The sequence below is a fragment of the Hemicordylus capensis genome, chromosome 1 (assembly GCF_027244095.1).
Source record: "Hemicordylus capensis ecotype Gifberg chromosome 1, rHemCap1.1.pri, whole genome shotgun sequence".
NCBI classification, from domain to species: domain Eukaryota; kingdom Metazoa; phylum Chordata; class Lepidosauria; order Squamata; family Cordylidae; genus Hemicordylus; species Hemicordylus capensis.
Genome location: NC_069657.1, coordinates 169,917,153 through 169,931,308, shown reverse-complemented (window position 1 = coordinate 169,931,308; position 14,156 = coordinate 169,917,153). Strand labels below are relative to the sequence as shown.

At 41.2% G+C, this 14,156-nt stretch overlaps 1 protein-coding gene across 8 annotated transcripts in view; it reads right to left on the bottom strand.

Moving 5' to 3' along the window:
• The window catches only part of R3HDM1 (R3H domain containing 1), a 128,426-nt gene that overhangs the window by 76,155 nt on the left and 38,115 nt on the right, over window positions 1-14,156 (bottom strand). For all 8 annotated transcript variants that reach the window (XM_053274181.1, XM_053274129.1, XM_053274163.1 and 5 more), the window contains exons 2-3: window positions 10,445-10,650; window positions 8,960-9,170 (exon numbers count right to left, since the gene is read on the bottom strand). In XM_053274181.1, the coding sequence (XP_053130156.1) occupies window positions 8,960-9,130 (171 nt within the window). In that variant the 5' untranslated portion in view covers window positions 9,131-9,170; window positions 10,445-10,650. The remainder of the gene's footprint in view (window positions 1-8,959; window positions 9,171-10,444; window positions 10,651-14,156) is intronic.

Here is a 14,156-nt window from a genome sequence, read left to right as displayed (position 1 = left end):
GAAAGACTGGCAGACTTACTTGGAGGTAAGTAAGTCTCTAGTTACTTACCAGTTGCAGAGGAATAACAGCAGGAGAGAGGTCATGCCCTCAACTCCTGCATGTAGGCTTCCAGCGGCATCTGGTGGGCCACTTTATGAAACAGGATGCTGGATTAGATGGGCCTTGGGCCTGATCCAGCAGGGCTGTTCTTATGAGACAGACAGAAGGCTCTCTTAATTGAAGCAGATTTGGAGAACCCCTCATTCCACTCACCCATATGACCTAGACTGGACGTTCAAGCACACATCCAAGCCAGAAGGCCAGGTCATCCTTTTCCATACCTCCGATACAGGCATACTCTGTCTCATGTTTTAGCAGATGCTGGGCTTCTGTGGTACATGGGATTATGCTGCCAACAGGCAGAGGAGCCTGTCCTACAGTACTGACAAAATTGTCTTTGTAGTGCACTCTGAGAATCCCCAGAAAGACATATGGCATTCAGCTCTGTAAACATTATAGCAAATCAGTTTTCTCCGACATTGAGGTATTTCATACAAATCACAAACATCCTAAAAATGATCTCTCTACAGACATCAAGAGAAAACAGGACCATCTGTTACACATCAAATTAAGGCTGAAAACAGGTCCTATACTGCCTTCAACATAAAGCTGAAGGTTCACTAGCCTGCTGAACTGAACTAACCACTACCCAAATTCTGGATGCCTTCCTTGAAGATTAACATCAGAAGTCCCTATGTTCCTAAGCTGCCACTGTTCCAAAGAGCTTCACCTTGACCATACGAGGATATAAAGCCACTCAAAACACCAGAGACGTCAATAGCTGATAGAGGTTCAGTGAAACGACAGTGAAAGTTTTAAAGAGAATGATGAACCCAGATCTCTGACTTAGCTCAACAGCTCTATCTAGGATGTCTGAGACTTCAGCCCCCTGCCAAGCATTCTGAGTCAACTCATCCGCTTTTCACTATGTGGATTTGGTCATCTAGGCACATCTTTAATCCTTTTTCCACAAGGAAACCCACTCTAGTCAAAACCTATTTAGGAGGAGGAACCATGCGTTTGGAGGGGAAACCCCAAATTCAGATTGGCTAGTGCCATGGGCTGCATCAGAGATGTGCCAGACTATCTCAATGGACCCTCATGCCTACCCCTGAAAAAGTAGGAAGTGTTCCCTGTTAAGAAAATAAGAACAGCCCTGTTGGATCAGGCACAAGGCCCATCTAGTCCAGCATCCTGTTTCACACCGTGGCCCACCAGATATATCTGGGGAGCCCACAGGCAAGAGGTATGTGCATTCCTTCTCTCCTGTGGTTGCTCCCCTGCAATTGGTATTGAGAGGCATTGTGCCTCTGAGGCTGGAGATGGCCCACAGCCACCCGACTAGTAGCCATTGACAGACCTGTCCCTCACTAATTTGTTGAATCCTCTTTTAAAGTCATCTAAACTGGTGGCCATCACCACATCCCATGGCAAAGAATTCCATAGATTAATTATGTGCTGTATGAACAATACTTCCTCTTGTCAGTCCTAAGTTTCCCGACCTTCAGTTACATAGAGTGATCCCTGGTTCTAGTGTTGTGAGAGAGGGCGAAAAATTTCTCTGTCCACCCTCTCCACTCCATGCATAATTTTATATACCTCAATCATGTCTCCCCTTAGTTGCCTTTTTTCCAAGCTAAAGAGCCCCAGATGCTGTAGCCTAGCATGATAAGGAAAGTGTGCCAGGCCCCTGATAATCTTGGTTGCCCTCTTCTGCACCTTTTCCAGTTCTACCATATCCTTCTTAAAACTGTACACAGTACTCCAGATGTGGCCACACCATAGATTTGTATTTTTATTTTCATTTTTATTTTCAGTCCCCTTCCTAAGAATCCCTAGCATGGAATTAGCCTTTTTCACAGCTGCCACGCACTGTCTCAACACTTTCAATGAACTGTCCACCAAGACCCCAAGATCTCTCTCCTGGTCAATCACCGACAGGCTCAGATCCCATCACATATATGTGAAATTGGGGTTTTTTTTGCCCCAATGTGCATCACTTTACACTTGCTTACATTGAACCGCATTTGCTATTTTGTCACCCAGTTCCCCAGTTTGGAGAGATCTTTTTGGAGCTCCTCACAATCTGTTGTGGATTTCACTACCCTAAATAGTTTAGTGTCATCTGCAAATTTGGCCACTTTGCTGGTCACCCCAACTTCTAGATTGTTTATGAACAAGAGCACTGGTTAAAGAGCACTGGTCCCAGTACCGATCCCTGAGGGACCTCACTTCTTCCTAACTACGTCCATAGTGAAAACTCTCCATTTATTCCTACTCTGTTTCCTGTCCTTCAACCAATTACCGATCTCCACATGAACCTGTCCCTTTATTCCATGACTGCTAAGTTTACTCAAGAGCTTTTGGTGGGGAACTTTATCAAAAGCTTTTTGGAAGTCCAAGTATACTATGTCAAATGGATCACCTTTATCCACATGCCTGTTGACACTCTCAAAGAACTCCAAAAGGTTAGTGAGGCAAGACTTTCCCTTGCAGAAGCCATGCTGGTTCTCCTTCAGCAAGGCCTTTTCCTTTATATGTTTAACAATTTTGTCTTTAAGTATGCTTTCCATCAATTTAAACGGCACCAAAGTTAAGCTGACCAGCCTATAATTTCCCGAATCCCCCCTAGATCCCATTTTGAAAACTGGAATAACATTAGCTACTTTCCAATCCTCTGGGACAGAACCTGATTGTAGGGACAAGTTATATATTTTTGCTAGGAGATCGGCAATTTCACATTTGAATTCCTTCAGAACTCGTGTGGATGCCATCTGGCCTTGGCGATTAGTTAATTTTTAGTTTTTCAAGACAGTTTAGAACATCTTCCCTTGTCACCTCAAATTGGCCCAGTTCTTCAGCCACTAAACCTGAAAAACTCAATTCTGGAGAGCGTATATGGATAGTATCCTTCGCCATGAAGACAGATGCAAATAACTCATTTAGCCTCTCTGCACTCTCTTTATCCTCTTCTTTAGTAGCTATGAATATCTGAGCCCAGCTATCACCAATTTTCATTCTCCAAGCTGGTGTCCAAATGGAGATGGTACAGGGATTAATGCTCCCTCAGTGAAGGACCTGCCTAACTATGCAACAAGGGAGATTCAGGAATAGTTAACTATTTGCTGTTTGGATTTTCTTAATTCCTGTTTATTCCCCATGTTGTCATTTTCTTTATTGTATGCAACTCTTTTTTTAAAGAAAAAACCTCATATGCTTAGAAGCAGCTTAGTATGGTTTTGTTGTAAATCTGTTGGCTTGGCTGACCTGACAGGATTTACAATCCCTTCAGCTCTACTTCTGTGAGTTAAATAGAAAGTGTGGAGATAAGAGTAGCAGCACGAACAAAAGCAAAAAATGACTCACAAAGAAAAAGTAGTATAAACAAAAATAAAGTCCCTTGAACTAAACTAGGTACCCCCCCCCCATGATAACTGAGTAATAACTGAAAATAACGGAGCAAGGAATGAACAGAACAAGGACAGGCTGAAACAAGAAAGGTTGAATAATTCTAAGTACGAAGAACACTGTCTGTGGTAGGCAACGTTGCTGACAGTAACTGTCCCAGGAACAGCATCTGCTTAATATAGGGCTCGAGATAACTGGCAGCCAATCAGGCTTTCCTGACTCAGCATTTCTATTTCCTCTCCTGTGAGATCTTGCACCTGCGTGCCTCCCACTGAGCCTTTCTCTTGAGACATCTTCTTAACACAGGTGAAATTCCAGCTTCCTCCTGATCAGTCTCCTCAGCCCTCATCTCTGCCAGCTGTTCAGATTCCCCTGTCTGCTGCCAGCTTCAGCATCTGTTCTCACAGCCAAGTCCTCCTGCTGTGCTTTTGAACCTGCTCTCTCAACCATGTCCTCCCGCTCCTCCTCTGACTCTTCTGACTCAGAGGTCTGGGCCATGACAGGTTTTAAAAGGTTCTGGAAGAGTAGTTACAAAACACTTCCTCACATGCCAAGACATAATAGAAAACCACGATGTGCTATAGTCTTTATATTTAACCTTTAAAGTTTGTTTGTTAAGAGTTCAGCTCACAGACTTGTGCTATGTTGAGCTTGACAGTTCTAGGATTTGCTGAAGCTGCATGAAGGAGCGCCATGCTCTTAAAAGTGGGATCAAAGCATCTCCTTACTGAGGGAGGATTCCAGATCTAACTGCATGTTCAGTTGAGACTGCAATGAGATAACCTTTTAACATGTGTATGGAGAATGTTCCCATTACTAAAAAGGGAGAAGACTGCCTAGAGGGCCACCCTACATATCTAGGAACCTGCCCTTTGGAATAGGAAGTTTCTCCACCAGAGCAACATCTCTTCAGAAACAACTAGAGCAGCTGCATAAACCAAGGCTGACATAGCCAGAATGCAGAAATATTTCTGAGTACAGACATCACATATAACCTCAGTTTCTGCAAGGTCATCCGAATCAGTACATATATCTGTGTCACAAGCACTTGATTCCTACTAATGTAGTCCCCAGTCTATGCAAAATGTCCTGTTTTGTTTGTTGACAAAGTGTCAACAGCAGGAACACCATGAGGTACACTTTACTCTGTTTGAGAAAGAATATAATGAGGAACGGTAATTTTATAATGTAAGATGGAAGCTCAGCAACACACCTATCTATCTATCTATTTCTCGTAGATGTGCCTGTCCATGGGGATGCTTGGCAGACCTCTCACGAGAGGGGCGGAACCCTTGCGAGAGCTCCTGAGACTCAGGCAGTGAGTACTTGATTGGGCGGTGGAGCCACAAGTGCCGCATGAGGCGGCTGGTTGGACCCAAATAGTGCTGCCATACTACCAAGTGTCAAAGCACTGAAAAAGTTCTGCACAACAGCCTGTGTAAAACAATAGGCATTTAAAAACACATACAATATTTAAAGTTATGATAAAATATGTGGCTTATGCCTACATAAACTAGTTCACATAAGCAGATTATGTGAAGGTTTAACTGCCCTTTCCTATTTATTAAAAGTGCCAGCACTTTTAAATGTGTGCGTAACCCTGAAAATGAGAGGTGTTTAAGAGTGCTGGCACCCAAACCTGGAGCAATATAGATTTGTCCTTCCAGGTGCAGCAAGTACACAAGGAAGTTGTCTGCTTCAAAGCTGTCAGTCTTAAAAGATTATCCATCTTGCCTACTGTCACTTAAGGACTATGCAGAAAGCATTAAGAGACATTGTAGCAGAGGAATAACATACTGGTACCATTTAGCGCAGAGGGGAAGTAACTTGCCTAGGGAGCAAGAGGTTGCTGGTTTGACTCCCCACTGGTAAACACCTATAGTGGGCAGCAGAGATATAGGAAGATGCTGAAAGGCATCATCTCATACTGTGTGGGAGATGGCAATGGTCTACCCCCTCCTGTATTCTACCAAAGAAAACCACATGGCTCTGTGGTCACCAGGAGTCAACACCAACTCGACGGCACAACTTGACCATTTAGATATTTTTCTTGACTTAGGCAAATGAAGCTCTTTTTCTTACAACATATCCTAATGTACTTCCAAGCTTACGATACCTTCAAACAATTTGAAATTCTGAAGCTCAATAGACATGATTTAAGCAGTACACACGGACTAACCGGGATGTAATGTCAGTGTGCAATTCAAAGAGGTTTATTATGATTCAGTGAAGAATGACAGACACTGAATATTGAAATAGCAATCCTTTAATATGAGGATCAGCAAGCTTCACCAGTTTAAGTTTCCAGTGAAATTATAACTACACGTAACATTTACAGTGTTATTAACATCAACTGCCTTAATTTTTCTTCATTAATAGCAACCAGATCAGGACCCTCCATAGACTGGATCTATGGTAGGGTTAAAGTCTCTTCCTCCACTCCATGATCCCAGTCTGGCTACTATCATGAACAAAAACTAAGGCCCTCATAGCTAATAACATTTTAATCATGCATAGTTTACCTCTAAGCCAAAACAAGAAATCCTTTACTTATGATACTGACCAATGCCTTCTGAAAAAAATCTGTACCACTGCCTTGCTGGAGGCAGAATACTGGAATAAAAGAGCCAAATTAGTTGCTCTTAGCAATAAAAATAGTTCCTTTTTTGTTGAAGTTCTTCAAATCATAACAATGAAGCCTATTCAAGAGCACTTCATATAACACACTTACCTCAATGCCTGATGCAATGAGAGAGAGAAAGAGGACACCAAGAGTAACATTTTTATTATTAAGGAATGGGTAGCATTAGAAAAGAGATTTGTACCTCTCATTAGTTTCACATTAATCTCTTTCCTAACCAGCTGGTCAAACCTATCAATAACAATCTAAAAACCAGGTGCACTGCAGCTTTCAGCTTACCTCACCTTTAGTGAGAATTGCTTACAAAGCTTTCCCCCCTCAACTAGAATATGATTTTGAAAAAAAGGAATAGGTGAATATAGATGCTCAAATGCCATAGGGACATGTGGGAGAGAGAAAACAAAAACAGCTATAAAAAAAACCTAACAGCCAATTTCCACATGTCACGTGGAAGGCATCTGAAACAGGTTCAGCACAGCAGCAGTTTCCACACATCTGGAACTAAAAAGTAGCTTCCACTCACTGTACTCACTAGAAAGAAAATCTTCACACAACTTCTATACCTTCCTTGCTGCAATACGGAAACTGTCCACAAATCAGCAATCCATTTGCCATGTTGTGACCACCACATGTAAGTTGTTTCAGTTGGCTTTCATGAAGTATTGCTAATGTAGAAACTAAAGATTATAATGAAGTCAGTCAGGCTTGGGCCCTGAAATCTGCTTCCGGCCCTGAAATCTGCTTCCGGCACTCCAAGCCTGTTCTCCACTTCCCTTTCAATATGCTCACCTGGATAAGTACTTTAGTATCAGCAGCACTCCAGACAGAAAAGGAGGATCTCATCTCCCCTTGCTTTCTCATCTTCAGCATGCTTATTACAAGTGCCAGAAGAGCAAGTTTTAGCAGCCCCTGGATAAGCTATTTTTCCTACAAGGACTACTATTACTCCAGATGCAGAACCTGGGGAATTTGGAAAACATCCACAGTTGTCCTGACTACAGATCAAGGTGCCTTAATCCCCGTTTTGGGTTAAGAACAACAGTAAGTACTACTCTTTGTATATGCTATTCCTGTACCACCACACACAGACCAAAGAGTCCACAGACTTTGTCTTCCTAGGAGGAAACTCTAGGAGATAGCTAGAACCATCAATGGAAACAGCGAAGTCAAAAGAAGTGATCCTGCATCTCTTCTGAAGTATAGGGTGAATAGGCATATTTGATCTCAGATTTTACACTGTATTTTGGAAGCACTCTGCTTCTGAAGCACAGCAAATTCAGAGATAAGACCCGGTTCTTCCAGTAAATTCTATGTATATGCCAACAGATTTGGGGAAGGGACAGTGGCAATCATAAATAATAGCTGGCTGACTAAATTTTTTTACAGGTTACAAAACCTTCCTTTGTTAAAAATTAAATAGAGAACAAATCTCTAGACAACTGTGCACAACTTAAATTAAAATTGTAGGCACTTCATATATTTTTTCTACATATCGTATCTATATATACACACTTCACTTAGAGATAGAATCAATTTGTAAACAGGAATTTCTGGAAATGTTTCAAACCATTTTTAAAAAGATGATTACATAGCAATATTGCTATTTCTAGTTCTGCCAGTTCTCTTCCACATGTATTGCATCTTCCTGCTGCATTCATGGCAAAATTAAGAGAGACTCCTTCTACCTCCTCCTGTACCCAAATGATTTCCAGTCCTATGGACAGGACTTGATCAAGCCACTTTGTAGGATTCAGCTTCCAGCACTAAATCCAAGATAGAATTTAGATTTCGTATTTAGCTCTAAAATGAAAAACAGGTGTCAATTTCTGTTTCCTAGACAAAAGATCATTTAATAAAAGAGGATATAGTGTTTGTCAAAGGCTCCAGTGATTCAGAGTATGTAAGAGGGGTCCCTAGAGGTTGGAGGGAAAGAGATGACCTTCATTGCTCCTTAACCTGTTCCACAGAATCCAGCATTTACTCTTCTGTTTCATCTACCAATACATAGGCAAGATTAAAAATGAAGGGCAAAAAGGAAGTTGGTAATAAAGAAGATAAAGGAATTAATAAATATTAAACAGGACAGAGATGAGCAATATAAAGAGAGAGGTTTTAAATTGCACAAGATGCTGTTCCTAAAACAGGGTTTTTAAGAGGAAAAAAATAAAGTAGGAACAACACTGATAAGTTCTGATGTAACCGGAAAACAATTATTTTCCAATAAGGTGAGACTGTTACTGAAGAAAGCACATGGGACTGAGATGGTCAGAAAACAAGGCAACAACTGCAGGTGGAAGGAAGCCCTTTGCAACACATTATTCCTTCAGATAAGTGAATGAATTCAGTCCTTTTAGAGATCACGTGGAACAAAGACATCCATGGGCCTTACTCCAAATACTAAGCCACCACTTTTTAAGGCTTCACCTATTTGCAGCCATAAAAATATGATGCTGTTGGTGAAACCCAACTACTGAACATAACCAGCTGCCTATTTAAAAGCAGAATATAGTCACAATGGAGACTTAAACAAGCGAAGAGGTACAACCACACCCAAACAAAGTAAGCAAGAATACTCATAATCATGATGGGTATAGGAATTGAAAGATTTTCAGGACTTCTTTCTCAAGACGAGTTTGATGTTTGAGACATTTAAGAAGACAAGACAAATTGCCTGACTGTTCCAATATGTAAAAATAATAGATATACGTTTAGGCCCCATCGATTTATCAACTGGTTTTTCAAAGCTGTCCAGCCGTAAACATGTTTTTAAAAAATGATGAACAGAGAAACAAAAGAAATGCAGCCAATACTAAGAAATTCCCATGCTTGACATACATGAAAACAAAAATAAGATGGGGAAAATCTCTTACCTGCACATCATTTTTGTAGTCTGTACACCTTTCATCCTTTTCTGCTTGAATTTGTTCATGGATTTCTGATTTTATGAAGTGTTCCACTGCAGTACTGTCTTTTACTTCTACTTCTGAACCTTTCATTGTATCACTTTCCCCCTTTACAGTAACAGTATCAGTCATCCTCATTAGAAAAGGTTATTTTAAAAATCTACAGGAAATACGGAGCCTTGAGAAGAAAAAGAGAAAGAGGCATTATAATTTGCTTTATTGTAATCCAACTGTATAATATTCCCCCAAAAGAGCAGTTTCAAAAGACTGAGTTAAAAACCATTTCCTTCTATAAAGATCCTTCCTTCACTGGGTCATCTGAATGAACACAGATTCCAGTGCCTTTGTAAGAACCAAGACTGGAAAAAGCAAACTAGACTATTAACTTTATTTAAAAGAGCTATGCATCTTGACAAAAATTAATCAAGCTATCTTCCAAACAGAACTCTGTGCTTGATCAAAATGCTACTCAAATAATAACAATCCATTATTTGTACTAAGGAATGTGTATTTATTTTATTTGATATATTTATATACCGCCTATTACAAAAGTCTTAAGGCAGTTTACAAAAAATAAAACCACCTAACATTCAAAAACATTAACACATTAACATTAACGAAGAAGGCATTCACGTAAATACCCTGGGCCCAAGCTGTTTAAAAATTTAAACAAATTGAGTTGAATATTTTAGTGACCAAAAGCAAAAAAGTGGTCTAATTTTCTAGTATTAGTTGACAAGCCTATAAATCAATCAGGGTGATTTTTAAAAAACCTCAAATCTCCTAAACCAGGGGTGGGGAAACTTGGCCCTCCAGCTGTTTTTGAACTACAACTCCCACCATCCCTAGCCACAATAGTGGCTGGGGGTGATGGGAGTTGTAGTTCAAAAACAGCTGGAGGGTCAAGGTTCCCCACCACTGTCCTAAAGTATGGTTAAAGCAATTTTGTGAAATCATACACTCCAACCAACTCCCTCTACCTCTCAGAAGCAACTGTATGTAACAGTGTTACCCATCAAGTTTCCTTTTCATCAAGCTTTGTTAGCCAACTTCAAATGTTGGTTTAAAACTGGTTACAAATGACACTTGCAACTTGCAAATGACACTTGGTACTGTGTAATGTTCAAAGTTAAGGCCAAGAAAAGGAAGCTGAGTGGCGTGGAAGTGAGAAGAGCATGCACATTCCACCACCCAATCAATAACCATGGAATTCCAGATTGGAACAATTATGTTGGTGCTTCAACAGAATCAACATAAGCATATCCCCACTGAAACTAATTGGCCACATCAGTGTGATAGGAACTGCCAACATAAATCCTTAGGATGTTACCCCACACATATACACATACACCCCCAAGAAAGGGTTGGCAACTGAGGAGTCAATGTTGCGTGTTTAAGTGGTAGACTTTATTTTTCTCATCTCATAAGCAATATATATTCCATAATACTTGCCTGATATATCCTGTAGATCCACGACTGTGGTCTCTCACAATAATAAAATAAAATAATCCAAGGCTCTTTTTCACAGTCGTCAACCAAGATGTCAGTTGTGATGAACCATCTGGAATCTGGCAGGAGTCCCATGTCCTTATCACCATTGGAGACTCCTGTACTGTATTATACTGTCTGGCATCAACAATAGCATTCCTTTTAGATACCTAAGATAAGTTATAAGCCACTGAGAATTTGAAAAGATTTTAACATGCCAATATCCCCCTCCCCCGCATTCCCATTCATATTTTAAAATCTTTGCATGTCTCCCACAACGTTTCACAAGTAAATTTTCAAGATGGTTGAAAATGGTAGGTAATTGAATTTAATAATGAATATTAACAGAAAAGAGAGAGAGAAATTATATTAGTGCAGTCTCCTGAAACTCAGCTGCTTATAATGGCTGCTGAGATTCAGGAAGCTAAGCTAATATACCAACTCTCATTCTTTGCAGAGGATAATCCTTCAGGAGTATCATACAGTACTAAAATTTCTCTCTTCTGAAAAGACTGATATATTATTCAAATTTTTAAAAGTGCCTTTCAGCAAAGTGTTACAAATATGCGCTTTCCTCTTTCCCACCCACAATAATGTCCTCAAGAGGAGAAAAACTGAATAGAAACCAATGTAATCTCTTCTGCCAATAATATATACAGAACGCAGGCAAAAGACAACAAAAACCCACCCCACTGCCCAGTTCAAAGCATTTTAAGTAACACTAAGGTAGATTTCCCCCCCTCTGCAAATCATAACCCTACAATGTGAAGCGTGAGCATGGCAGCACAATCCCTCAGGCAATGGGGCACAACTTTACACAAGGGCACACCACCAGGACTCTGCTTCTTTCCTGAGCAGAATAAGCTACTGCACTTGTCATGCACAAGTGTGCTAACTAAAATTATTTAGACGCTGTAAACTACAATTGTTTGATTGTATTTGTGATTTTAAGGTGTGAGCTCAGCTGCCTTGCAGAAAAATTTTTTTTTTAAAGGCAGTATATACATCTGTGAAATAAATTGTGGAGAGCCGGACAGCCTTCTTACATAGCACCCTTTTATCCTCTGTTACCTGTGGAGACTACACTGGACAGCATTTTACTACTTATGCTGTTGGAGCCTAAACAGTTTGATAGAACCAGACAATTAGCCTTCAAACATCAGCCTGAAAACTGAGCACTCAGTAAGTCTCCATTGTAAAGCATTTCACAATGGCCTCATCGGATAACCAATTGTGCCACCAGATAAGTATTCTACTTATCTACATTTTATTTTGATACTCCTTGTATTGTATTTTCTTTCCCTGCATTTTTTAGCTGTTTATTTGTTTTTATAAATTATTTATTTATTTATTTATTTATTACATTCATTCCTCTTCTTCAAGGTAATTAATAACATGATTCAATCAAAACTCTGAATGTTAAAATGTATAAAAATGATGAAACAACAGTGCTGAAAGTCCTGCTCCTTTTCTTTTTTTAAGTGCATGCAAAGTGCAGTAGCAGAAATGCCTTCCCCATTACAGACATAATAAATGCTAGGCATCACCTGATTCAGAGGCAAGCCCAACAGGTCACAAAGATGCCTTCAAGGACACAAAAGACCCACAAGTAGTAGGCTACAGGCGTTAAATAACATGTTCAGGTGTGTTTTAACATTTCCTTGGTTCACTACAACACATGAGGAAATAGTTTAAAAACAAAGATGGCCAACTTGTGTGTTCATATGGGGCCATTTGATTGTCTCAACTAGAGATTCCAAAACACGGCTCTCTAGATGTTGTAGGACTACAGCTTCCATAATGCCAGCCACAGTGGCCTTTGGTTGTAAACCCCTGATCTAGACAATCGTCTGTGAGCATGAAGGGTTATAATGTGGGCCTTTGCATTGTTTTAGACTCCTGGTAAGGACAGTCCTGTTTTGTTGTTGCCCTGTGATTAGTTGAGCCTGGTATGTGGCTTGGGTTGTCGGGAGATGTGGAGGTGGGGAGGCATCTCTGGGGCAGCCATTCAAGTGGTGATGGGGAATCAACCAATATTTGGTGCTGGCAGATCAGCAGGTCATAAAAGGGGGAGGGAACTTAATAACTTAACTGTGGTCAGGACAGTCAGGACAACTACCTCTTTGGCCTTGGAGAGCAGTCCCTTCAACCCACAGAACCTCGCCTTATTGATTTGTAATGCCAGGTCAGTCCAAAACAAGCCTGAGATCAACCATGATTTGGTCTTGTATGAAGGTGCTGATCTGGTGTGCATTACGGAGACCTGGTCAGGAGAGGCTAGTGGCACGGTTTCCTCCTCCAAATGGGTTACTCTGTGGTGAAACAGGTGAGAGGATGTGGGCGGGGAGGTGGGGTGTCTATGATCTGTAAGAAAACTATCTTCCTTACCAGGATCCCAGTCAGGGAGTTGGCCTATATTGAATGTGTGTTCCTAAGTCTAGGGACCAAGGATAGATTGGGACTTCTGTTGGTATACCGATCACCCCATTGTCCAACAGAGTCCTTAACTGAGCCAACAGACCTGGTTGCTGAGTTGGCATTGGAGTGGACCAGGTTGTTGGTGGTGGGGGACTTCAATGACCATTTTGGGACCAGGTCGTCAGGGGAGGCTCAAAAGCTCATAGCGGCCATGACTATCGGCCTATCCCAAGTGGTTTCTGGACCGACGCATGATGCAGGTCACACACTCAACTTGGTCTTTTGCTCTGATCAGGGTGGTGTTCCATGGGTGGAGGCCCCTATTATCTCCCCACTGTCATGGATGGATCACCATCTGGTTAAGGTAAGACTTGCAGCCACAACACATCTTTGTAGAGGTGAAGGACTCATTAGGTTGGTCTGTCCGAGAAGGTTATTGGAACCAATAGAATTCCAAGAAGCCTTGGAAGGGTTTCCAGCTGGCTTTGCGAGTGATTCTGTCGATGCTCTGGTGCAAACATAGAATAATGAACTTACTAGAGCAGTAGACACAATCGCACCTAAGTGTCCTCTCCTACCTGCTTTAAAGTCTTCAGATGCAACACAGAGCTCATTTGATGATCTATGCTCGGGCAGTGCAGACGGCAAAGAAACGGTTCTTCTCCGCCCGCATTGCTTCTGCAAATTCACATCCAGCTGAGTTGTCTAGGGTTGTGAGGGGGCTAGTTCATGCCCCCTCTGCCTTGAATTTGAAACCATCTGTCACTCACTGTGATGCATTCAACAACTTTTTTGCAGATAAAATATTTTATATTCGCGGTGAACTAGACTCCACAGTTACGGCAGAGTCTATCATAGAGGTGCCCCGCAACTCTTCTTGTAGGATTGAACTGGACCATTTTCAGTTTGTTACTTCTGATGATGTGGACAAACTGCTTCGGACTGTACGCCCCACCACCTGCTCTCTTGACCCTTGCCCAACTTGGCTTATTTCACCTGATAGTCATTATCAGAGAGGGTCTGGTAAATATAAATTGTTCTCTGAGGGAGGGCAGGATGCCTCCTTGTCTTAAGGAGGCTATTATTAGACCTTATTTGAAGAAACCTGCTTTGGACCCCTCAGAGTTAGCTAATTACAGGCCTGTCTCTAACCTTCTTTGGTTGGGCAACATGATTGAGTGAGTGGTTGCTTCTCAGCTCCAGGCAGTTTTGGATGATACAGATTATTTAGATCCTTTCCAGACTGGCTTTCGGGTGG